Genomic DNA, 23,325 nt, shown 5'->3' with positions numbered 1-23,325 from the left:
GATATCGCTCCAAGGTATCTAGGTATCGACAGAGGGCCTTATCCTGCGTTGAATTAAGTTTTAGGTTGGTTGGTGCTCGATTCTTTAGCGATAGTCGGCCCTGCCAACGAGATTGAAGCGTTGTGCGAGGAACATTAAATTCTCGTGCAGTTTTCGAGATATTAGGTTTTTTCTGGGTTTTCAACGCGCAGATGGCCTGCTCGATTCGATTTTCAGTCTCCGGATTAAATTTGACCATGTTGTTGTTGAATAATTACGCGATGAAGGTAAATGGTTGGATTATTCAAAAAGTTGACCGGATGGCTGACCTGACCGGATGGCTGGCGGGGTCGCGCTAAGGCGCGACCACCGAAGGTTACCGTAGGGGTCGGTTAGTACTCACACCATGATGCTATAAGATATTGCCCAACTGACTAATGGCCCTCAGAGCTACAAAGTATTGGAGAACTCTACGTCATATTCTAGTCATCTAACGCCATATTGCATTCTTACCTAAAACTCTTGAAGAGCCATTATGGGGGAGTTAGAGCTATAAGCGCACTTCCGGCAGCGATCTTCAACAACCAGCGTTGGTAGCTCAGTGGTAGAGCAACCGGCTGCAGTCCGGTAGGTCATGCGTTCGATCCGCATTCAGCGCTTCTTTTTTTGCTTTTCTAACTCCACTACAAGCAGCATAGAGCTGTATCCTCATGCTGTTCTCTTTTTGCCGGCCCGCAAAAGAGGCTCTATACTTTGGCTTCCCGATGATTGGCTCCTTGTCCTGAGGTCGTTCCTTCCGTGTGCCAGCCAGAATGTTCCTTCCGGATCGGGCATAAGTGCAAGGGACGCGCTTCGCGGCGAGACGCGTCTCCCCAGACCGTTGGAACTTTTACTTTAGATTTGAACCTCACATTCGTTCATCACTAACAACGCCGCTCCAGTCATGTCACAACAAAATGAACTAGATACCAAAATGGAAGAAGACACACCAACAACGCCAATCCCCGAAACAGAAACAGATATCCTCAATGAACCATCCACGCTCCCCCTCCCCACCGTTGACAGAACAAAGCTCCTCGCGGGCGAATCCTACGCCTACTTCTCACCACCGCCACCAATTATCACATCCCCACCAGTCAATCGCGACGACTATTTCGTACTGGGCATCGACGAGGCCGGCCGCGGCCCCGTGCTCGGCCCCATGGTCTACAGCGCCTTTTACGTCCCCTCCGACGAGCACGAACTCCTCCTCGCGAAGAAGTACCGCTTCGACGACAGCAAAGTGCTCACAGCTGTCAACCGTGCGAGGCTCATGCAGCACATCATCACAAAGGGGTCATCGCTACATGAATCTTGCGGGTTCGCGGCCAAGGTGCTCTCGGCGCGGGATATCTCGTCGGGGATGATGAGGCCTGCTACGAGCGTGGGCGGCGTGTATAACCTCAATGCGCAGGCGATGGATGCCACAATTGAGCTTATACGGGGCATCGTGGAGGAGAGGAAGATCGATGTGCGCGAGGTCTATATTGATACCGTCGGAAATCCGGCGAGTTACCAGAAGAGGCTGGAGGCGGTGTTTCCGTCGTTGAAGATTACGGTGGAGAAGAAGGCGGATTCGTTGTTTCCATGTGTCAGTGCAGCGAGTGTGGTTGCAAAAGTCACGAGGGATGTTGCCTTGGAGGTTTGTTACGAGGCGCTTGAGGAGGACAAGGGTGCGGGATGGGGTAGTGGGTATCCCTCTGATTCAAAGTGTGTGAATTGGTTGAGGTGCAATATGGACCCGGTGTTTGGGTGGGGGAATGAGTGTAGGTTTAGCTGGGGCACGGCGAAGGAGATGCTGGAGACCAAGGGTGGGGAGAGGGTTGAATGGCCTACTGAAGACGGTGACACGCAACTTATGGATTTCTTGCTGTCGTCGGGGAGTACCTCCAAGGGAGGTGATCAAGAGCTCCGAGAGTGGTTTGGGAAGAAAACCGCAGAGGTTCTATGAATCTACTTATGATGCTATGATACCCGTCATCTACCAATTCTAATGCAATGCCAAAGAAAAGTTGAACGCAATTAAATATCGGGTATCTGTTAAGTATATAAGAAACAGTAGTCCATCTTCAAATCCAGTGCGCTGGTTAGAGTGTTGCTGTGGGGAAGTAGTAGTTGTCCCAAAGATATTCGTAGTCTTCGATGATGCTACCGACGAGGTCAAGAAGTGGCTTGCCCTTCATCTTTCCTGTCAGTCCCTTAAGCGTGGACCTGCGAAAGTTAGCACCCAGCCTCCCGTGAGTTTTGGTAAAGAGGTCGAACGCACTTGGTAATGTTCTCATAAAAAGCTGATCGCATCAGCCACCACCCCATCGACCAACCCCGCTTCTTCAGCTCTTCCCGTTCAAGGCCGGTCAGTCCGCGGAGGCCGCCAGCGACCCTTTCGCGAAAGTCAGCCTTGGACAGCTGCCGGCAACCGTACTCCATGCCGAAACCGATTAACCAAGGCCTCCAGCTTCGCTTGTCGCCACTCCACCTCTGTAGAGCAAGCGCATAGACAACCGGTCGTAGGATATGTAGTACCTCCGCCAACTGACCCTGACCGGTCACCCGGTGTAAAAGCGCCTTGGGCGGTTTGATGTCATCGGCCGTGAGAACCTTGGATATAAGATAATTTGAAACATCGTTCGCATCTGGCAGGGACGGGAGCGACAGCCCCGTGCGAGGCATTGTCCAGCTGAGATCGGTCGATGACCGTTCGCTGACAGGAGTCTGCATCCCGTTCCAATCACTGCCATCATCTTCTTCTAGCGATCTAGGGTCTACTTCACGCTCGGGTAGTGGAGGGCTGACGAGCGGCCGCGAGTTTGTGAGTCGTAGGAGGAATAGGCGGCATATCGCCTTAACGACTTCAATAAAGACGACGACGCGCCAGCGGACCTTTTCGCCACGGCGCCGCGCAATCATCTCCCACAACAGCTCGGTGTATTGGACGGTTTGCAGAGTGAGGGCGACTTTTTGATACAGCGGAGATTGTGAGGTCCAATATTTGGTGTACCGGGTGTGGGGGCTGGGTGTTTGTCGACGGATGGTTGGCGGTAGATTGGAGATGACCTTGGAAATGAGCGAATCATGATATAACGATAGCAACTGTACTCCCGAATGAACTGTAACTACAGTTTAGAAGTGCCGTACGCAGTTTTGGACATGTTGACATACCGCATTCTGAAGGTATCTCGGAGTCGCGGTACCGTCCTGTTGACAGACAAGCGTTAGTGATGCGCCCCGGTTTCCGTAAGTCGACATACCTGGAATTATATACGTGAGCGATCTCAGCGCAGATTCGACCTGCCCTATTGAGCTTGCATTTTTTGTCACAAAGTCCTCGTACAGTGGTAGCCACTTGGACGGCTGGAGAAGGACAGCCGGAACCGGCAGTCTAGGTTTGTGAGCTGCTTCCATACCAGAGGGTACGGGACGGCATCAGCATAAACAAAGAATATGATTTGGTAGAGAATGTGTGTGCTGAAGGGGCTGTATCGGATGGAGAGGTGAGTTTAGATGGTCCAGGAGTCGTGTAGGAGGCGTGATCTGGAGATGACAGCGACAGCACGTGTCCCACGTCTGCCAAGGAGCGATGCCGAGGTTTGAGACAAGGTACCCCGGTACCCCGACTTCCACAAGCCCTTGAGTTCAGAACTTGGACGACAGTCCTAACCAGAAGATGCAATATCTTCGAGACAGACTTTGTACGACCATCTCGTTTACCGAGGCCAAGCCAGATCTGCACTGATCCAAAACTATACCGAAGTATACATCTCCTTCGCACTCGCCTCATGCGAAGAACATTTATTATAGCTGCCAAATATCGGCGCCGTGCTGTATATAGCAACTGAAATGATCTAATATCTACAATGATCTCGCTTGTAGTATGCGACTCACTCGTCCGCAAACATCCATCGACCACCTAAGCGCATTGCTTCTCTGTACCGCTCCTCTACCTTTTCCCTCTCTAATCTATGCGCCTGCTCACGGTCCTCCTCCAATTCCTGCGTACCAGGCATATCGGTGCGCCAGAAGCCCGGGGGCGTGCCTGAGCGGTGATGCTGATGCCTATGTCGTCCGAAACGATCAGAAAAGAACTTGGTCTTGGCTTGCTCCAACAGGTCTCGACGTTGTTCCGTGCTAAGATCCCCGATGGTGTGTTCGCCTTCGCCTAAGAACTCTTCTAGAATCTCCTCGTCGCTGATTTGTCTCCCAGATGCGACTGTGGAAATGCCAAACCGCGCCATGGCACGGAACTTATCTCCACAGCAACCTGGACGGGTGCAGCCACCCATACATTTGCGTTCGTCCCTTTTCCGAACCACTTCGTCATAGGCAAAATCCAGCCCCTGGTTGCGATCTGGATTTATTTTGAAATGATCAAGAGCAAGTCGATTGAGCGGTCGAGCTCTGTAGGGCTCATCCTCGGGCGCTATTTTTATTGGACTTGCGCTGCGAGGCTGACGCACGCTCAGTTTTGAATTGGTTCGTGATTGTTCCGAGGTAGCTGGTGTGGTTGCAGATGTAGTATCTGATTCGCTACGGTTAGCCGCAGAGCTACCTTTCTCGGGGGAGCGCGTGCGCTTTCGAGTAGGTTTGTCGGCAGCCGGCTTGGGCTGTAGACTTCTGCTCGACGGCGACGGTTGATCAAGCAGATTGGTTAATCGGTTGCCAGTTGACCGGATTTGAAAGTACGGGCTGTTTTCTGGTGTTCTGGTTCCTGCTTTCCTGGCGAATGCCAAGGGGCAATTTTCATCACCGTCTTCTGTTAGCGCTGATAACCTCTTCATGCTGCCGGGTTCCATTTTCCGCCCCTTGTTTAGTGTCTGATAGAGACCGCTTGGGGTTCGTAGGTTGCCGTCGACCGGTTGAAGTACCCCTGACCCATTTCTCCCATTCATCCGACTATGCTGCGTGAGGAACGGAGCCGACGATGTTTTGATGTTAGGAGGTTGAGACTCAGCGCTCAATGATCGAAAGCTTGGCTCTTCACGACATCGAATTCTTTTTGTCGGGGTAACAACAGTATCGCCGATATCGTCTAAGTCTTGCGTCCCTGTCGGCCCTGTGTGCGATGTATGCGAAGGATAAGTCATGACAGGGCTGGAGGACATGGTTTCGCTTTTGACAATGATGGGATGTCCCAGGCCACCTTTGTTTGCACTCCTGGGAGACGAGCCATGTTTGAGAGCTGGTTGGTCCCCCGAATACCTCCGCTTTAACGTTCCAGATTTTTGAGTACTCCGAGGCGCAAGGGGAACAGGTGGCAATTCGACAGTTGAAGCGTCTGAGTGTATAGGGTCCTGCCGCAAATCCCCCATGAGGTTCTGTCTCTCGCCTCCTTGTTCTTGTTCATCCTCGATAATGCTGCCTCCATCGGATGCAGTGGGAAGGACTGGCTTTTTAGTTGGCGCCTCTGTGTTCGCATTAGGGTCGGCTACCTCGAGCAGCGTTGTCGTCTCTGCTGGCTTTTGCTCGACACGTTGAAACTTGACGACTTGATCGCCGAAGGTGAGGGTAAACTCTGAACGGGCAAAGAAGCTTTGCAGGCGCTCCAGCTTTCTTTTGTGGCTTTTCACCTGTGCCCTGAGAGCCAGCGAGGCCTCCAAAAACATTCCAGCTTGTCCATACAGCTGCAAATATCTGTCGCTGATTGTTTTGAATCTCTCAGCGCTGAAATTGGAAGCGTCGATGTCGCCCAGAACGAGACTTGGTTCGAATATCTCGTCTAGTTCAAGCGACCTCGTTGTAGGTCCATTGCCGGTCGAATCGAAGCCAGTTGTACGCGTTTTTCCTCGCAGTAAAGACAATTCTTCTCTCAGAACTTTCGTTTCAAATCTCAACTCGCGGCGAGCTTCATCTGCAGCTTTTGCTCTCTCTTCCGCATCGTGTACGCGCGCGTCGTACGCGGCGAGCTCTGCATTGAGCTTCTTGTAGGTATCATTGAAGCATTTCTCAAATGTGCCGGAAATAGACGTATGAAGTTGCTTTAGAGCATCCATATGAACTGAAAAATGAAGAGGATGGTAGAATCGTGAAATTCTCGCGTTGTGTACTCCGTACAGAGAGAGCGCGTCCGATGTGGAGCTGGCGAATGACGTCTCACCGGACAAGGATAGCAGCGGGGAGATCAGTCTCGCCCTGGTTAACTTAGTAACTTACCGTTATTGCACTTAGATAAGCGCTCGGTCGCATCTTCTGCGGCGATGATGGTTTGAAGCTCCCAATCACGCTTGCGATGGATGCTACAAGATGCCAAAAAGGCGCAACGATGATGAGTTGTCGAGGTCTGGTCCGGCAAAGCGGCCGCACACGATTGAAGCTGGAACTCCTGACCGTCTTTCCACCCTGAGCAACGAAGTCCTGCTCCATATCCTGTCATTTCTACCTATACCCTCCTTAATAACCTGCCAACGGTACGGGCGCCAGCGTAACATTCTCAAGAGTGAATTCGACTGACATTTGGGATCAGACTATCTCGTCGGTTTCATGCCCTTGCCGGTGACTCGGAGCTCTGGAAGCGACAATATTTCTCGAAATGGGTACGACCCCGCGCTCGCCGATTAGCGATTAGTCGACGGACCTCCTTTCCACTATCGAAAACTGAATACTCTCCTCGAGTGTCGACATGGCTGGATCATGGCCATCTAGATCGGAGCGGGCGGATTACAAATTGGAAGCGACAGTATCATCTCAAGCACAACTGGTCAAAAGGCATATGTCGAGTGACCCAAGTTGAGATCCCCCAGCCGCCTAGGTCACCGATGCTAGCCACACTAAATGCTGGTTTTGTATTCACGGCAGATTCACAGAAAGGACTTCGGGCATGGTCGACGGAGAAGCCAGAAATCTGCAAAGCAGAAATTTATTTCTCCAATTTGCATTCATCAGCACCAACCGCATTGACCGCAACCGCCGGCCATGAGGCGAACTGTGTCGAGGTCGTGGTAGGGTTCGATGATGGAAGAATCGATATTTTCAAGCTCGATACGACGAGATCACGTTTGAGCTGGCGCCTCTCTCTCAAGAAATCTGCCCAAGGCGCGGTAATCGCGATAGCCTCATCATATCCATACCTCATTATTGTTTCGGAGCTTATGGTGCTATCACTATATCGATTACCACTATATCCATTATCTAGCCGATCAGATGATTCAGCGCACCTTATCGCGTCCTTAAAAGCCGACAATATGTTGTCACCAATGTCGGTCTCTATACGCCTTGCAGGATCAGATATCATCGCGTCTATTGTCTACAGCTTTTATCACCTTGGTTGTGGCTGGTCTTTGGGCATTCAAGAATTGCGCTTTGATACAACTGGCCAGCAACTGAGTTCCCGACTCACAACCACAGTGGACACGCAGTATGGTGTTGTGAAAGTACATTTCCCGAGTACGAAGAATGGGCGGTCTTCATCTCCTTCTCGGCCCACCACCCATTCGCATGCAACACCATTGAATCCTGCAATACTACATCAGGAGCCGCCAACGTCCGTTTCATACTCTCATCCATATCTTCTTACATCGCACGCTGATAACACCTTGACCGTGTATCTCGTTGTTTCGAACTCGGGCAATCTGTTTGTAAAGGGAGGGCGGCGACTTTGGGGCCATACATCATCTGTTTCGGCAGTAGAGGTTAGCGACCGAGGAAAAGCTGTTTCCGTTAGCTCACATGGAGATGAGGTACGGATATGGGAGCTCGAAACTCTGATATCGTCGTTTGGTACCCATAAAACGTCCCAAGGCGAAAATAGCATTAAGGTAGAGACCGATAGGCAAAGGCATCCATCCGATGCAGACCCTGATTTACTATCTGAAGGTCGACGAGGGTGCATTGGATTCGACGATGAGCGATTACTCATACTTCGCGAAAGGAATCGCGGAACACAACTTCTCGAGTTTTATGATTTCACCTAGGTTGGAGAGCACCGAATCTTACGGGAAAGATATGATATGGACGCATGGCCTCAGATCGAAACAGACCTTGTTGGAGCAAGAAGGGTTACTTCAACCCGCGATACAAGCTTTACGCGACGCATAGCTCCTGTCAATCGTCGAGCAGCAAAGGTCCTCAATGTTCTGTGCTCTGCGCTCCATAAATCTGCAACCACATGCAGCGGATCATACCACCGAACATGCGTGGAGATTTCCCAGGCCATCGCAGGTATGGCAGTCACAAGAAGAGCCTGTAAACCCTCCCACGAGCTTACTGGGCAATTAGAGGACCAATATGACTATGAATGGCCGAATGACGGACGTTGAGAAAACTACTTCACTGCTTCACTCCTGCTACAACTGCTTGTATGCTACTCGGGGAAAACCAACTGCTTTCCTCTGGACGGTCCTGACAGATCATCTCACGCCTCCATTCAGAATCTGGTTCAAAGCGAAACTATGATATCTAATTTACAAATTACGATATTCATACCAATCTCTCCAGCCTTAGATCTTGGCTGTTTTCGTCCGTACAAAGAATTAGTGGGGCCAACGATGCGCTTAGGCATTCACTGTATAAACGAGCATGGCTTCATAAAGGGCTATGATACAGCACGCCAAACTGTCTTTGCTAGATATACAACTTTCCAAAGTGGCTTCCAGGCAAATGGGGTACAGCCTCGGAGAGTGCCCGTGTTGGAGGAGTCATACGCGTACCCCGTATGGGTTGACCTAATGCTTTACATTTGGTACGCTTCAACAGTCCAACAACTATATGAGAAAGCTTACTTGATGCAAAATCCTCGGCGAGCACAAAGGAGTCCTTCAAGTCCTTCTTTGCATATATGTAAAGGGTTGTGAGCCATACTACCCTAGTAGGTACTAATGTTCCTATCTACTTCGGAATACCCGCCAGCGTCAAGAGGGCTTCACGCACATATTTGGACCGTCGGACTTAAGATAAAGTAGAACTACTACCAGATATCCTAATCGTTTCAGATGGATATGCTAACTTTTGTTGTCTGGGAATACCTTCAACTAGCCGAGACAATGGAATCCATTGGGTGGTTGGATCGCTCGGTAGTATACTTTATGGTTCATCTGGGCGCTATTTAGTCTGTGATGGTGACCACCAAGGTACCAAAAGACGGCATCGAAACCAGGGGACCTTGGAGGGTAGATATTAGGATCATCATCCCCTTGAAAAGTAATATTAAGCTTACTTACCCCTCAATCTCTTCCTGCCCTTCCGGGACCATGATTGAGAGGCATTGCAATCCTCTTCGAGGTGTTTCCCTCCAGCGTTGAGTGCTTCCGCAGACCTGTCGACTGATCTACAATATATCAATGTTCACTAAATCTTTCTCAAAGGAGAACAGCAGTTTTCGTCCACTACAGCCGATTCCTCTGTGCGAATTGCTCTTTTCAGTCACCCAAGGATGTGGGGAAGCGAAGAAAAGGCGAGAGACGCAGTGCAATGGTATCACCCAAGACTCACCCAGAGCATCACAGATTTTCTGTCATATGTCTCAGGGTGACTTTGAGACACATGGCATCCATCCGAGAGTGAGCAGTCAGCGTTGACGACAGGAGGCAAACGGGCAGTTTAGCCTCCGAGTCCCGCGCGCGGGTTGAAGACGAAGAAGAAGGGAAGGAAGGATGCAGAGCGAGAAAAGACTGAAAGAAAGCAAATGCTAGTATCCATCAGTCCAGAGGTTTGTTAGCTCCTTGCAAACGAGGAATTACTGAAGACCTTGGAAGTCAGGAACGAGCGACGCTTAAGGCTCTTCCCCCCCCGCACTGAAGAGCGGATCTGCGTTTATCTGCAATCAATATTCTTCCAGTTCCCGCAAATCACTAAATTTCTGCTTAAATTTTCGCCCCTCCAACGAAAAGCCACTTTCACCAGAACAACACCTCTCTCTTCCATTCCAACTCACCTTTCTCTGCCAAAATGAGTTTCCAAGCTGGAGGTCGTGGATGCTTCAACTGTGAGTTTTAAAATCTTTGCCCGGGCGACATGCCAATTGGCAGCCGATCTGTTACCTTGCATGTGTTGCACATTTTGTGTTGAGATTCGAGCTATCGAGAGAATAAAGAAAGAGACCAAAGAGAGTTTTATTTTCTTGGCTTCTTCTTATCTCCAATAATTGCTCCATCCCTGCTGGCCCTGTCTTGATGTCAATTTGTGTGCTACTGTTCTGCCTTCGAATCGCTCCGCTGGAAAAAAAAATCACCCTAGCTGACAATTTTCTTGAAAAACAGGCGGCGAAGCCACACATCAGGTGAATACAGCCTTCATCCGTCTCTGCTTATTACCGGCACATGGATTCTTACAATCTTGTCTAGGCTCGTGACTGCCCCAAGAAGGGAACCCCTACTTGGTATGTTGTTCGATTTGTTCCTGCAAGCGACGCCTACTGACACCGTTTATAGCTACAACTGCGGTGGTATGCGCTATCCTTTCCCTGAGACTAGTCCTTACTACCCATGATATTGTTCTATTCTAACCTGCTGCTCTGAAAATCACAGGACAGGGTCACGTCAGTAAGTCATTTCAAGCTAATCTCTTCTACTATGCGAAGGCTCACCCTCGCGTTATTCTAGGCCGTGAATGCACTGTAGCCCCCAAGGAGAAGTCTTGCTACCGTTGCGGTGGTGTCGGTCACATCTCCCGCGAATGCCCTCAAGCCGGTGAAAACGACCGCCCAGCTGGCGGCCAAGAGTGCTACAAGTGTGGCCGCGTCGGTCACATTGCCAGAAACTGCCCCCAGGGTGGTAGCTATGGAGGTGGTTTCGGAGGAGGTGGTGGTGGTGGTGGCTTCGGTGGCCGCCAGCAGACTTGCTACTCTTGCGGCGGTTTCGGCCACATGGCCCGCGACTGCACTCACGGCCAGAAGTGCTACAACTGTAAGTGGCTCGCGTGCTTTTTCCATATTCATACTGACATGAAGAAAGGCGGCGAAGTCGGCCATGTCTCTCGCGACTGCCCCACAGAGGCCAAGGGTGAGCGGGTTTGTTACAACTGCAAGCAACCCGGCCACATCCAGAGCGCTTGCCCCAACAACTAGTTGACATCTGGTCGGCTCATTCGTCTTCATTACGCCCTCCAGTTTGTGCATTGAACCAGGGTACAGGGATTTCTTATACGACGCGTCCTTTTCGTGACGATTTGCTTTCCGTTTGCTCAAACCCGTCAGCCAAGTTATGCATTCCTTGGCTTCATGACCCTGGTTCTGAAATGACTTAAACCCCTTCGGTTTACCAAGATATCTATCCGGAAGATATCCCTGTACTATTGAGTCATACCTACGACTTTCTTGCCTTGAGATTCCCTTCAGCCCCGCAGGCAAGGCGAATTGATTTGAGACTGGTGATGGTGGTCTCTCGGTTGCGGATGGATGGATCAATGGGATGGATGCTCTTGTGTATTGCAGAAGATTTGGGGATCAAAAATAATGAAAAGGAACAGGGGGAGCAGGCAATAAAAAAAAGAACGGTGGATTTTGTGCGCGACGTCTAGTTTTCAAGAAGAAAAATTAATATTGACCCATACTTCTCTCAATGGTTCTCTCCAACCCTGCATACGTACTCTCGAGCTGTCCACGATAAAGTCCAACTCATAAGTAGGCCCAGTTACGCTGAATTCGATTATACAGGCGATTTACGCACCGGAGAGCAACACACTAAGAACTACAGCTACACATCATGGCTCTCTGGAACCTCGGAACATCTCCGCAGAACCGCTCCTCCTCTTCTCTATTCGGCCCCCATTCCTCGTTGAACGGGTTGAGCGCCATATTCATCACTCTAGCGAGTATCTCACGATCCCCGCGACGTTCGACGCGATCGATAATCTCATCGAGAATCCAGCCGCGAGGAACGAACTAGGACGGAGAGTGAGCGCCAGTGAACAGAAGAGGGACGAGAAAATGGGAAGCTTACCTTTGGATTGACCTCTTTCATGGCTGTCTGTCTTGTGGCGTCCGCATCTGAACCGTTATCAATGCCCCAGTCTTCGACGATGCGCTGACGCCATTTCTCGAGCCAGTCGGCGATGCGCTCTCTGGCCGAGTCCTCCGTGTATCCTACGCCACCAGGACCTTCGGCGTGGAAAAATATAGAAGCAGTCTTCTTTCGACCGGATTCTGAAGCGAGGTCGGCAATGGGGACGCCCGAAAGCCGTCGGAAGAAGTGGTTGAAATCAAGCTCGAGTGCTTCGAGTGTATCAAGGAGTTCAGAGAAGAGGTTTTGAAAGTCTGACTCTTTCTGGGTCCGAAGGCCGAGTCTCTTGGTCATGAGGCGTTTGTACTCGTTGAGGAAAACAGTCTTGTATTCCTCGCCCGTGCGCTCGATGATGGTTTCTGCGCGCTTGATGAGGGCTGGCGCGGCGTCTTCCGTCACGCCTCCGTTGACAAAGCTCTCGTCGTCAACCTGGTTGCCGGCGCCGATGAGTTCTCCTAGGCATTCGCCGAGTCTCACCAGATTCCACCAGATAACTGACGGCTGGTTCTTGTAGGAGTATCTCAGCATGTGGTCGTCGTGGTTGGGTGTATACTGGGGGTCAAAGTTGTCCATGAAAGCGAATGGGCCGTAATCCAGTGAAAGGCCATATATAGATGTGTTGTCGGTGTTGAGCACGCCGTTCATGAATCCATATGCTTGCCAGGCGGCCACGGTCTTTGCGTTGCGACGCACAATCTCTCGGTAAAGTCTTGCGAATCGGTTCTCTTCCACTTTCTCGTGTTCTTCCACCTTGTCCCATGGGACACCTCGAGTAGGATTTTCCACTCCCTCGGCTGGTGATACCGCACCTGGTAGTGATTCCCACCCTTTGAATACCTCTTCTGCGACGTAGGTTGCTAGCTTTCTCACCAAGTCTCTGTCGCCGCGTGAGTGTGGAAGATCAAAAGTCCCAATACGAATCCAGGATTCGGCGAAACGACACACAATTGCGCCCGGCTCAATGCGCTCTCGCAGGACTCTTGCCTTTGGTGCAAGAGTAAGCGATAATGCTCGGGTGGTAGGGATACCAAGTGCGGAGAGAGCTACGAGTCTCGGTTAGCGTACATATTCCTCCCGAGTTTCGGTCATAGTACCTTCGGAGACGATGTATTCGCGGATGCTGGACCGTAGGACGGCTTTTCCGTCTGCAAATCGGGAATAAGGTGTCCGTCCGGCGCCCTTGATCTGTACCTCGTACCGGACACTCGTCTTTGGGTTGGTGCTCTCGAAAAGGCTGATCGCTCGCTGATATCATTTAGTTTGGAAAGAGTTACACACGAGATATCAACTCACACCATCTCCGAGCTGCCCTGCCCATGAACCGCTTTTCCTGATCAGTACTGTGCTTCATTATGGAAATTTCAGCGCGACATACAATTGCCATCCTGCACAAGTTAGCAACCGTTGCACCGACGTACATGCTAATTGACTTACCTCCGTAGCATTGGGCCCAAGGATATACCCCCCCGCGTTCTTCACTCCAAAAGAACTCATTTCCTGAGACCACAGCCTTGAACTGATCCGTCTCCGCCTCGCCAGGCTTCAGCCCTATATCTTTCATTGCCCTCGGGCTAACACCGAGAAGCTCCGGATCCTCTGTCGTCTCGGGACGGACGAAAGTGAAAAATGCCTTTTTCACCATCCGCGGATACAGCCGCTCCCTTTGCGCGCTGTGCGATGCTTCTGGTGTCGGAAATCCCGGGTCTGGTGGGAGCTTTGACGTGAATACATTTGACTTGGGAAGATCTGCTAGTGATACACCAGCTGCTGCTGTCTCTGGGTTGGAGGAAAGTTGCGAAGCCATTCTGCCGAGACGGCTTCGGAGAGCTTGTGTTTGGGAAAACGCGGTGCGAAAAGACATAAAACAGCTCTTACAAGTATAAAGGAGAAATTCTCTACAGCGTTCCAAGTGAGCTGCTGATTACGGATACAGAGTTTCGTCGCCTCCGCTTGTTTAATAATGCAGTGAGTCAAGATGCTGCCGCCGCTACTCGGGGAAGGATGAAAGCCAAGCGTGACATCATATTCCTGTCAGCGCAACGGGCAGTTGTTAATACTCTGCACTCGAGATAATGAGAAACTTTTGCATTAATGAACTACTCAGAAGATGCTTTAGGTGAATACGTAAATACTCTAGTGAACAGAGCTCAAAGCTTGGCCATCATGCCTGTAATCTTCAGGAAAAGGTTCGCAGAAGCTAAAGGTTGTGTGGGCCAGGTGTTGGTAAACCCCGCATCGTCCACTCGGTTTCCTAGTACGCTGTATGCACCCTCGTTGGAGCAGCAAACGAGTCCCTGTGGCAGGTTTCTTCGTGAATTAGTCTACCATCGATGGCATTCTCTCTGAAAGGACGGCAATTGCAGACATGCATTTACTGCTTGATTTTCTAAACAGTGTCAATTACACTGGTGCAATATTGCACCAATGTACTCCGTCCGCAATATGGACGTGGCATCATGAAACGGTGAACCCCACTCGTGTTGAGCTCATTCTCGCACAGTACTCCGTGATCTGACCCGACCCAGGCTTGGACGTACATATAAGATTGTGGCACCTCCACAGGAACTGGGAATAACCTAGTTCAATCTTGATCAATTTCTCAAACATGACATCTATTCCCTCAATCTACCTAAAAGACGGGACCCCCATTCCTGTTGTAAGTACCCTTTTCAGGAGATATCATCGGCTTCGCCGCTGACCTGGAATAGATCGGTTATGGGACCGGCACTGCCTGGTTCAAGAGGAAAGGGGATTACGAGGTCAATCGTGAACTGGTGGAATCCATCAAATCTGCGATCAAGCTAGGATATCATCATTTGGATGGCGCCGAAGTCTACGGCACCGAGCCAGAACTTGGCACTGCAATCAAAGAGAGTGGTATTCCGCGAGAGAAGCTCTTCGTGACGACCAAGGTACAAAACAACATCGCGGACATCCCAAAGGCAATTGACGCAAGCTTGAAGAAACTCCAGCTGGACTACGTCGATCTGTACGTAACCTAGAACTCTCTTTTCCATCTCTTATCCTAATTCACAGGACTAGATACTTGATTCACTCACCTTTTTTCGCAAGATCCCCAGCTGATCTCCAAACTGCCTGGGCGGCCATGGAGAAGGTCAAAGAAGCAGGCAAGGCCCGGGCAATCGGAGTCTCCAATTTTGTGCAGCATCACCTCGAAACGATTTTGGAGACAGCCACGATCCCACCGGCGATCAACCAGATCGAATATCACCCATACCTGCAACATGGTTCTCTTGTGCCATTCCACGAGAAACAGGGAATAACCACTGCAAGCTACGGGCCCCTCACACCAGTCATTCGCGCCAAAGGCGGCCCGCTGGATCCTCTGCTGTCCAAGTTGGCAGGAAAGTATGGTGTGAGTGAAGGAGAAGTGCTCTTGCGATGGTCAATCGACCGTGGAACAGTCTCCGTCACAACAAGCGGCAAAGAAGCTCGCCTTAAAACCTACCTAAATGTTCTAAGCTTCCACCTTACCGCCGAGGAAGTGGAGGAAATTGCCCGAATTGGCGAGCAGAAGCATTTCAGAGCCTTCTGGAACGACAAGATTGCGGCCGATGACCGGTTGTAGCACGACAGTCCTTATTTGAATTAATGTATCCTTAGGTACCACAGCAAAGAAACCTATATGCTACCTGTACGACATAGAAATAGCTGACTTTGGACCCCAAAAGAAACGGGTGGCCGAACAAAGAGAGTGATTCGAGCGAGATAAATCAAATAGGATGAGCTGAAGTAAGCATGCTTTGAACATGCAGAAAAGACAGGCTGCTGCGAACAAAGCGACCCTGAGACTGACAGTCCAGGATCGAAACAAAAAAGTAGCACAAGAGGCCACCATTTGGCGGTTGGAGTCGTCTACTCGGGGTTGAACAATAGATATCATCGCGTCTCCCACGTAGGAAGGCGTCGCCAAGCGTCTCCGCTTCACGCCGAACAATGAATAGTCTAGCGCCCACGCCGCTCAGAAGTTCCTCTTGATTTCGCTCCTCCCGCTGTCCCTCTGCGACATCACTTCCTGGACACGCCCCTGGGGGTATTCTGTCTTTTTATTTCCCTCACAGTCTCACTATCTCCTCACTCTCTCCACCTGCGGGGCCATCTCCACCTACGTACCGAGCCGGGAGGAGGCTGCAATCCTCCCCAATGGCCTCTGGTGTTCCGCAATAGCTTCTCACTCACCATTCGCTGGCAGATTATCGCGGCTTCCTTGCGCGGGCGACACGTATTCTATTGCGATACATACCCTAATCATTATTTCGCCCGCCGTATATATCACAAGCTGTGTTATTAGGGTACATTACCCAGACACCCTGGCCACCGGCTCCGCAAACGGCCATCCGCGCTGCGATGCTATTCGAGTTCCGCCTCAATTCACGGTTTGCCGATATCGCGCTCTCGACAGCGGTTCAATTCACCACACAGCTTGAATGGGGGGAGGGGGGAATGTGAATTATATTCGCGGTTTATATACCTCTACTCAGCTTCGCTGCATCAGACCGTTTTTCTCCGAAACGTGATTCCGACCTAAACATCATCCTTGAACCAAGACCCAGCCAGGATTCAGAAAAGGTCTTCTTCACGCGCGGATAAAGCAGGAGGAAATACTGGTTGCCTCTAGCTCTGCCGTCACGGTTTTGCACCGCGGTGGTTATCGGTCACCAAAACAGACGGCAATGTCGTCTCGCTCTATTGAGAATACCACAAGACCCTCAACATCTGCCAGTGGACGACCAGATCAAGAACAAGACCAGATTGATCAGCGACTCAAGAGCCTCCGCGACGAGGTTCTTCCTTTCTACCCTTTCTTCCTCACCGTTCCCATCGAGGTACCTTTCCAACTTGGACACCGCTTTGTCAACAATTGGGCAGTGAGCGATGACGGCCCATTCACTCCAGAGGAACATCAACTGCAGTATATGACGTTCTTGAAGCACGACCAAAACGATTCCTTACTGGTAGCAGTGGGTGATTGGTCTGACGGTACAGGAAGCGTCATGGCTGATCGCGGTTCGCGGCCGCAAAGTGCCACAAGCACGCCATCCAATGGTTCGATCAAGAAGAAAATCAGCCTACATGACTATAAGAACAAGAGAAAGAACGGTGGTACCTCACCTTCTGCCTTGAACCAGGAAGCGTCCGGCCACAAGAGCAGTTCGACCCTCCACGTCCCGCCTCATGACAGGCACAATCCTAAACCTCTTCCTACTCCCGATAACCACCAAAAACTGTCGAAAGCAGCTGCTCAATCTGACATTGAACATGTTGACCGAAAACGTCCCCCCGAGCGTGACAATCGCCGTCACGTCTCTCAGGGAAAGGATGCGAAGAAGCGAAAGATTTCGCCTGAACCTACGCATACTAGATTAGAGCGCTCGGACATTAATGGGCTTCCCCAACTCCTATCACCAACTCTCCCCCCGACGTCGAGCACCCCGCGCCTGCCCCGACTCCTATCTCCCACTTTGCCCCCGGATCTTGAACGGGAACTGGCGAAGCTCGGCGCCGAGGCTCTGGCCTCCGATTCACAAGCAGAGTCTACTGTCAATAGCGACACGGTAAAGCCAAAAGAGACGTCCGCATCCGGCCCGCTGAAAGGGCCCAGCAAACTGTCTGGCTTGGGGTTAGAGAAAAGCGTATCAACTGGCCCGGATAGTACCTCACGATCTAGCACAGCCCTCAAAACCGTTTCTCAGCAGCCCTCCTCACAGACATCAAATGCCAAATCGAGTCAGGCTGCATCGAAACCGCCTCGCTTAATCGTCAAGTTGAAGTATGGAAGGCCAAACAGAAAGCGGGTGGAGGGTCTCCTAAAATTTGCTGGCAAGAGAAAGATGTCTCATCAAAGCTCACCCGCAACCGACGCGGGCGAGCAAGAAGCATCACACTCTATCAAATCCGAGCACCCAAGGCTTCCGGCCCCCGAAAGCCAGTCCAACAAACCTATTCGGCCGGATAAACCCGCGAGAAGCAGCAACCAGCCCTCTTTTAAAGACCGGCCAAAAGAGCATCAACTAGTAGCTGGCTCAGAGAAACCGCAAACCCCTGTTCAGAGCCATGTGCAACAACAGGAGAGAACCAGACCGGTGTCCATAACGCCTGCGAAAGACCTGAAGCACTCATCTTCCCGACATGACTTGGCCAACAGTGAGGCGAAATCGCGCGCTGCTGCCAAGAACACTCCTGCGGAGTCTGCTTTCGGCATCTCCAAACAATCGCCACACCAGCCCAGTAATGTGGATCGAAATGGCGAGCGTCGAGCTTGGAAGGACGAGTACCAAAAGTTTGGAAATCTGGGGAGAGAGTTGAAGCATGCTGCCGATCGGCATACGGCCAAAGACAATGTGACTAACGCCGACGAGAAGCTTGCTGCGGCTACAGCAATAGAGGCCATTCTCTGCTTTATCCTCGCCTTTGTTGCAGACGACCAGTCCAAGGCTATCTCTCGCCAGATCGGTGATTCGTCGACTTGGCTCTCCATCATCGCTTACTGGCGCGTTGTCAAAAAACACAGCTTTTCCTTCCCGCCACTATACAGTCTCTCCCTTATTCTCGGCGCAGTCTCGTACGATGCCATTCATGCTCTCGACCTGGAACGTCTCGCAGTCACACCTCTTCCAGGGGAGCACACCCCTGTCCCCACCCCAGGAAGTGACGGGCACTCGGTCAACTCTGACGAGAAGAGGACCTTGAAGGATTTTCTCGAGTTAAAGACCAGACTGCCCGAATTCTACAAGGAGTCCCAGAGGCTGTGGCTGGACGGTTCCCGGGGCCTCTCGGAAGACATCCTTGCGCGTGACTTTCCAGAAACATGGGCGAAGCGGGCGAGGACCTACTCCGAACAGGGCAAGAAAAAGCTCAAACCAGGTGACTACTCTGGTGAAATATACTTGCCACTTGGCAAGACCAGCACACCTCTAGAGATCATCCGCTTCAGCTGCGCTCTTCTGAGAGAATGGTGTTCCCGAGAGAATATCGATTGGCGAAGCAAGCTCGATCTATAAGCATTTCCTTTTGCATCCACCCAGATTATGATGCCATGACTATCATATATCCCTTTTATATCCACACCCGCAAGATCTTTGCTTTGTTTGCTTTACGGTGGCCGAATTTACTCTCCGTATTGGCGTGTTCTACGTTTTCCTCCTATCTAGGCAAAGCAGGTTCTGATTTCATATACCAGTATACTGCTCGCACTGAGTCTTCGCGTCGACGCTATTTCCATGATACCACGGGCTTCCAATTTTTTCTGTGCAATATTCTGCAACGTTTGTTATCTACTGCGGTTGAGCGTATCTTAATAGTGTCTTCCTTCATATTTCCTACTGTTCTCATGCGTCGCCGACGGGCTACCTCTACTCTTCGAACAGTCACTGGCATGCGAGCGAGGGGTGTATATGCTTACGCCAGTTTATATAAAGAATCAATTAATATACTCTTGAGAAATCCACCTTAGTCAATTCTAATCCTAAACACCTTACGATTGCAAGAACGCTGCAAGTTGAGTGTCCACCTATAAAGAGCAAAACCTGCAAGCGAGAAGGAAAGAAAATATTCAACTCGCATTATCGACTCTTTCGAGTCTAAACATCTATCCTGGAGCGTGCGTCTGGATTCGGTTCCTGCCCAAATAGCCAGCCAGCTTCACGGCAATACTTGGCTTCTCTGCCATATGTTCCGACTTCGCTGCTCCAACAGATAATCGACGCGTCCACGATGTCCGCGACCACTCCCTCAATTGCACCGAGGACACTCCACCCAATTGCCCCCGCAATCAAACCAACAATGTATGCGTACATGCTGCCGCGCATCGTTTTCTCGCCAGAGTGCACGCCCAAGCTTCTAGCAGTGCTTACCCAGCCTCCAAAGCCAAGGGCAAGGGACATCATAAGACGAGCGGCATGAAGAATTAGCTTCGAGAGCTTATAGGGAAGAAGAAAATCGTTCCGTCGGAATGTCCTCGGATGTAGTGACGATGTCGCTACTGATGGAGCCAGGTTCGTCATCTGGGTCAACCCACGAGCAGATGGTGCGAGCGGTTGAGAATGAATTGCGGCATAGGTGAGCGAAAGAGGATCAGTGAGCGTCGCAACAGGGGTGGGAATGAGCGTATAGGCAAACAAGCTCAATATGGAGGCAACCCGGTTTGGCAGCACGAGGAATGGGATGCGAATAAGCAACGATATCAATCTAGATAAACAGATGGTGCCGAATAATGTTGTGAGGGAATGGACGGTTGCTGCCTGGACTATCTGTCTGGATGTTGGGGCAGGATTTGCAAGACGGTGGAAATACCACTGGCTCACTGTTGCTGCAGTGACTGCTCGCTGGACGCCTGCGATGACGCCCAAGGACCACAGATACACTAGGACGAAAAATGCTCCTAGCCACCAGCTGCTAATGTTGATTATGAAAGAATTCGAGCCTTCCATGTGCCCGCCAAGAAAGACCCGCGTGAACATGAGCAACCAAATCCATGTCCACGAGACAATGAGAACAAGGTTTCCCAGGCCGAGGAGCAGCAACTCTGCGTTTGCACTGAGGATCCGGCATGCGAATTCAAGGACGCTGATAGCCTTTCCTATAGCTTGACGACTCCGTATAACGTTGTAGACCCACGCAATACAAATGATGAATGGGACAAACGATCCAAACCGCATTGCTCGGTCTTGCACGCTTGAGCCTCGGAAGCTTGCAACGAATGGGTATAGGGAAAACGAAAAGAGTATGATAGGAACGGCGACTATGGTAGCGTAAACTAGAGGGCGCACGTATGATCGCAAAAGCGCAAGCCATAATAAAGATATGAATACCGAGACCAGGGTATAGACCCCAAGGCGGTATAATGACCCGTGAATCGTAAAATATATCGTATCACCCCACGTATTCTTGTTTCCTGGAGGCGGCGAGGTGTGCAGATAGACAAGAAACGAGGTAGCAAAGAGGCAAGCCAGAGATATCAGAAATAAATGACCCCAAAAGGCGTCGTAGGCTAATGAACCGGTGGTAGATGTTTGATAAGATGTCGGAGGCTGTGATTCCTCCAATAGAGGCTGCTGCTGACTTTCCTCGTGAGGCGTGATGATGGAGTCCATTCCTAAATTATCCATCCGAGGTCCCTGTCGAAAACGCTGGACGGCAGGTGGTTTATCGTCACCAGTCTCAAACATATCGCCAAGATTTTCGTTGAAACCGGATCTCAGAGTATCTTCGAGGTGAACGTCCACGAGTTTTCCTGGTATCCTACTGCCGCTCTCGTCAAGTTTGCCGTCCTCGCCGTCCTCCGCCTCTGCGACTGTATCGATAAATGAAGCCCGCCCTGGAGCAAATCTCTGGCCGCGCCAGGTACCCCTCATGCTTCGCCCAGGGGAGATTCGAGAGTGCTGAGCGCTAGCCTCCGGTGAGCCGGCGTCATCTTCATCAGTTTCTGAATTCTTCAGATGACTACTACCGAAGTGCCGTCTCGACCGCTCCAGCGCATACAGATCTGCCAATTCACGCTCATGCTCGACCTCTTCATCCTCCTCATGGAAGTCATCCGTCGCGCTATGGAATAACGGCGCCTGTTGGGCTAGATTTCGAGAGCCAAAGGGAAAGTTTGAGAACTGGGAAGCTCCAGGTTGATATGGGTCGGCCGGCCGTCTTTGTAAAAATGAACGCGAGGACAGATATCGAGAATTCCCGGGCTGCTGTAAGGAGTGATCACGATCCCTACGGCGCTTCTCTTCCGGGCGAGGTACTATTCGCGACTGCGACTGGGCCAAAAAGCGTGAGGCGTCTAGGTCATCAGGTAAGCGATCTCTGGAGTTTAAAGCGATGTGACTTACATTCCGAGAACATCTCTCATACCCAGTAAGGAGGAACAGGCAGCGTGGCTTTTGGGCTTCCTCCTTGGGGTTACCGTCTCTCGACGGTGTTGGTCGAGCGGTGAGCAAAGATTAAAGAATGGCGATGGTGTTTTAGATATAGAATGTGGGATACGGGATATCACGGCGAGTAATGGGCGAGTAGCTATGAGAAAACTTGCTTAAACGATAAATTAACCTATGTAGAGTGAAACCTAGGTAAAGGAATGGGGACTTGAAGTCGGATGGATCATGAAGATAACATAAGTCGGCGTTCAAAACAGCAGCGTCATCAGACACGGTCATGATGATAGCTGACTCATCACCTTGTTGTTCCCCAGACTCATTCAACAAGCGACGAGCTTGCGTGTTTTGAACCTCAAGTTCAGACTTTTTTAGCTCTTGAGAGCAGATCCAGATTATCGATATCTAGACCTTTCCAAGGTTGTTTGATGCGGACTTCCAAGCTTATATCCAGATGAGCTCTAACGTGGTTTGAACTGGCGCCACTCGATTCCACGAAACATACAATCAGCTCCTTTTTTTGATCGGAAACCATACAAGTTCTCCATGTCACAGCCATGGGACTATATTGCGAAGCTCGTCTGTATTGGTGATTCCGGGACCGGAAAGTCCAGCGTGAGTGCTGTTGCGCTATGCGTCGAGAAACCTGTTGCTGACCATCTCTTGATTATTGTTCAGTTGACTATCAGACTATGCGAAGGTCGATTTTCTTCCACACATGATGTAACTATTGGAGTGGAATTTGGATCCCGCATCGTTCCAGTGGGCCCGCCAGCTTCCAGAAATCTGGAGATAGACCCTCAAACACATCTTCGCGACAGCCTCGCAAACTCCTCATCAGAGCATATTGATGACTCTAATAACCCCCCTGCTGGTCTCCCTAATCCTCCACGAAAGGTACAGGAGGTCCAGAAGAAAATGAAGCTGTCACTTTGGGATACTGCTGGACAAGAAACCTACAAATCCATAACTCGGTCATATTTCCGAGGTGCATCCGGCGCGCTGCTTGTTTTCGACATCACTCGACCGTCCACATTTACTTCTTGTACACAGTGGCTTCAAGACCTGCGACAAATTGCCGAGGAAGGGATCGTTGTCATTTTGGTGGGAAATAAAAGCGACCTTGCGGGTGATGGTTCAGACGCCAATAAAAGGCGAGTCACCAGGGCAGAGGCAGAGGAATGGTGCCGCATGAACAATATTGTGCGGTACATAGAGACTAGCGCAAAGTCTGGTGAAGGGGTCGAACGTGCGTTTCTAGAAGTTGCTGAGAGGATATACCGCAATATCGAATCGGGCAAATACGATCTGAACGACCGTCGAAGCGGAGTAAAAAGCTTTGGGGCTACCGGCGGTGCGAGCAGCAAAATGCCCAAAACTGTCACTCTGGGAATGAATGATGCAATGCGCAAAGGTGGTAATAGCGGCAGTTGTTGCTAATTGCCGGTGAAGGGCGCTTCATGTATAAAACCTGTTTAAACTAATCTCATACT

At 50.7% G+C, this 23,325-nt stretch overlaps 10 protein-coding genes and 1 non-coding gene across 11 annotated transcripts; 7 read left to right on the top strand and 4 right to left on the bottom strand.

Moving 5' to 3' along the window:
- The first annotated feature begins 566 nt into the window (after window positions 1-566).
- On the top strand, window positions 567-638 carry BJX68DRAFT_t161. The gene has a single exon. It is a non-coding gene; the product is annotated as a tRNA-Cys (tRNA).
- Window positions 639-952: 314 nt separating this feature from the next.
- On the top strand, window positions 953-1,969 carry BJX68DRAFT_273472 (ribonuclease H2 catalytic subunit RNH201; the record flags this gene model as incomplete). The annotated part of the gene is made up of 1 exon (XM_071047473.1): window positions 953-1,969. The coding sequence occupies one exon, from the start codon at window positions 953-955 to the stop codon at window positions 1,967-1,969; it is 1,017 nt and encodes a 338-aa protein (XP_070892138.1).
- Window positions 1,953-3,521, bottom strand: BJX68DRAFT_250598 (peroxisomal membrane protein PEX16). Its single transcript, XM_071042277.1, has 4 exons — window positions 3,267-3,521; window positions 3,178-3,213; window positions 2,285-3,125; window positions 1,953-2,229 (listed from the first exon to the last, which is right to left on the bottom strand). Exons 1-4 carry the CDS (start codon window positions 3,418-3,420, stop codon window positions 2,106-2,108), a joined length of 1,155 nt encoding a protein of 384 aa, XP_070892137.1. The 5' UTR covers window positions 3,421-3,521; the 3' UTR covers window positions 1,953-2,105.
- Window positions 3,522-3,684: 163 nt separating this feature from the next.
- On the bottom strand, window positions 3,685-6,095 carry BJX68DRAFT_250594 (SAE2 C-terminal domain-containing protein). Its single transcript, XM_071042276.1, has one exon. The coding sequence runs from the start codon at window positions 6,003-6,005 to the stop codon at window positions 3,897-3,899; it is 2,109 nt and encodes a 702-aa protein (XP_070892136.1). The 5' UTR covers window positions 6,006-6,095; the 3' UTR covers window positions 3,685-3,896.
- An 18-nt stretch (window positions 6,096-6,113) lies between these two features.
- On the top strand, window positions 6,114-8,096 carry BJX68DRAFT_35992 (WD domain protein). The gene is made up of 2 exons (XM_071049026.1): window positions 6,114-6,419; window positions 6,476-8,096. The coding sequence occupies exons 1-2, from the start codon at window positions 6,256-6,258 to the stop codon at window positions 7,920-7,922; spliced, it is 1,611 nt and encodes a 536-aa protein (XP_070892135.1). The 5' UTR covers window positions 6,114-6,255; the 3' UTR covers window positions 7,923-8,096.
- A 2,205-nt stretch (window positions 8,097-10,301) lies between these two features.
- Window positions 10,302-11,482, top strand: BJX68DRAFT_250584 (putative zinc knuckle domain protein (Byr3)). Its single transcript, XM_071042275.1, has one exon. It carries the CDS (start codon window positions 10,811-10,813, stop codon window positions 11,009-11,011), a length of 201 nt encoding a protein of 66 aa, XP_070892134.1. The 5' UTR covers window positions 10,302-10,810; the 3' UTR covers window positions 11,012-11,482.
- On the bottom strand, window positions 11,483-13,519 carry BJX68DRAFT_250575 (YdiU domain protein). Its single transcript, XM_071042274.1, has 6 exons — window positions 13,380-13,519; window positions 13,321-13,330; window positions 13,239-13,269; window positions 13,040-13,190; window positions 11,886-12,988; window positions 11,483-11,827 (listed from the first exon to the last, which is right to left on the bottom strand). Exons 1-6 carry the CDS (start codon window positions 13,504-13,506, stop codon window positions 11,627-11,629), a joined length of 1,623 nt encoding a protein of 540 aa, XP_070892133.1. The 5' UTR covers window positions 13,507-13,519; the 3' UTR covers window positions 11,483-11,626.
- Window positions 13,520-14,550: 1,031 nt separating this feature from the next.
- BJX68DRAFT_259886 (aldo/keto reductase) lies at window positions 14,551-15,534 on the top strand (the record flags this gene model as incomplete). The annotated part of the gene is made up of 3 exons (XM_071043783.1): window positions 14,551-14,601; window positions 14,654-14,934; window positions 14,988-15,534. The coding sequence occupies 3 exons, from the start codon at window positions 14,551-14,553 to the stop codon at window positions 15,532-15,534; spliced, it is 879 nt and encodes a 292-aa protein (XP_070892132.1).
- Window positions 15,535-16,448: 914 nt separating this feature from the next.
- BJX68DRAFT_35674 (uncharacterized protein) lies at window positions 16,449-19,073 on the top strand. Its single transcript, XM_071049025.1, has one exon. It carries the CDS (start codon window positions 16,640-16,642, stop codon window positions 18,965-18,967), a length of 2,328 nt encoding a protein of 775 aa, XP_070892131.1. The 5' UTR covers window positions 16,449-16,639; the 3' UTR covers window positions 18,968-19,073.
- Window positions 19,074-19,444: 371 nt separating this feature from the next.
- On the bottom strand, window positions 19,445-22,054 carry BJX68DRAFT_35668 (uncharacterized protein). The gene is made up of 2 exons (XM_071049024.1): window positions 21,791-22,054; window positions 19,445-21,741 (listed from the first exon to the last, which is right to left on the bottom strand). The coding sequence occupies exons 1-2, from the start codon at window positions 21,801-21,803 to the stop codon at window positions 19,547-19,549; spliced, it is 2,208 nt and encodes a 735-aa protein (XP_070892130.1). The 5' UTR covers window positions 21,804-22,054; the 3' UTR covers window positions 19,445-19,546.
- Window positions 22,055-22,146: 92 nt separating this feature from the next.
- BJX68DRAFT_250571 (P-loop containing nucleoside triphosphate hydrolase protein) lies at window positions 22,147-23,321 on the top strand. The gene is made up of 2 exons (XM_071042273.1): window positions 22,147-22,447; window positions 22,511-23,321. The coding sequence occupies exons 1-2, from the start codon at window positions 22,379-22,381 to the stop codon at window positions 23,270-23,272; spliced, it is 831 nt and encodes a 276-aa protein (XP_070892129.1). The 5' UTR covers window positions 22,147-22,378; the 3' UTR covers window positions 23,273-23,321.
- The last annotated feature ends 4 nt before the right edge of the window (window positions 23,322-23,325 follow it).

This window comes from Aspergillus pseudodeflectus (genome assembly GCF_044049435.1).
Source record: "Aspergillus pseudodeflectus strain CBS 756.74 chromosome Unknown BJX68scaffold_113, whole genome shotgun sequence".
Lineage (NCBI taxonomy): Eukaryota > Fungi > Ascomycota > Eurotiomycetes > Eurotiales > Aspergillaceae > Aspergillus > Aspergillus pseudodeflectus.
This window is presented reverse-complemented; position numbering and strand designations above follow the sequence as displayed.

Bases quoted from the DNA above. Each gene is read 5' to 3' on its own strand.
- BJX68DRAFT_250598 (XM_071042277.1), bottom strand. From the start codon at position 3,420: ATGGAAGCAGCTCACAAACCTAGACTGCCGGTTCCGGCTGTCCTTCTC. The intron at 3,126-3,177 runs GTATGTCAACAT...CTGTAGTTACAG, and splicing joins CGAGATACCTTCAGAATGCG to TTCATTCGGGAGTACAGTTG. The intron at 2,230-2,284 runs GTGCGTTCGACC...TAACTTTCGCAG, and splicing joins TTTTATGAGAACATTACCAA to GTCCACGCTTAAGGGACTGA.
- BJX68DRAFT_250594 (XM_071042276.1), bottom strand. From the start codon at position 6,005: ATGGATGCTCTAAAGCAACTTCATACGTCTATTTCCGGCACATTTGAG.
- BJX68DRAFT_35992 (XM_071049026.1), top strand. From the start codon at position 6,256: ATGCCAAAAAGGCGCAACGATGATGAGTTGTCGAGGTCTGGTCCGGCA. The intron at 6,420-6,475 runs GTACGGGCGCCA...ATTTGGGATCAG, and splicing joins TCCTTAATAACCTGCCAACG to ACTATCTCGTCGGTTTCATG.
- BJX68DRAFT_250584 (XM_071042275.1), top strand. From the start codon at position 10,811: ATGGCCCGCGACTGCACTCACGGCCAGAAGTGCTACAACTGTAAGTGG.
- BJX68DRAFT_250575 (XM_071042274.1), bottom strand. From the start codon at position 13,506: ATGAAAGATATAGGGCTGAAGCCTGGCGAGGCGGAGACGGATCAGTTC. The intron at 13,191-13,238 runs GTGAGTTGATAT...AAATGATATCAG, and splicing joins CAGGGCAGCTCGGAGATGGT to CGAGCGATCAGCCTTTTCGA. The intron at 11,828-11,885 runs GTAAGCTTCCCA...TCTCCGTCCTAG, and splicing joins TGAAAGAGGTCAATCCAAAG to TTCGTTCCTCGCGGCTGGAT.
- BJX68DRAFT_35674 (XM_071049025.1), top strand. From the start codon at position 16,640: ATGTCGTCTCGCTCTATTGAGAATACCACAAGACCCTCAACATCTGCC.
- BJX68DRAFT_250571 (XM_071042273.1), top strand. From the start codon at position 22,379: ATGTCACAGCCATGGGACTATATTGCGAAGCTCGTCTGTATTGGTGAT. The intron at 22,448-22,510 runs GTGAGTGCTGTT...ATTATTGTTCAG, and splicing joins CCGGGACCGGAAAGTCCAGC to TTGACTATCAGACTATGCGA.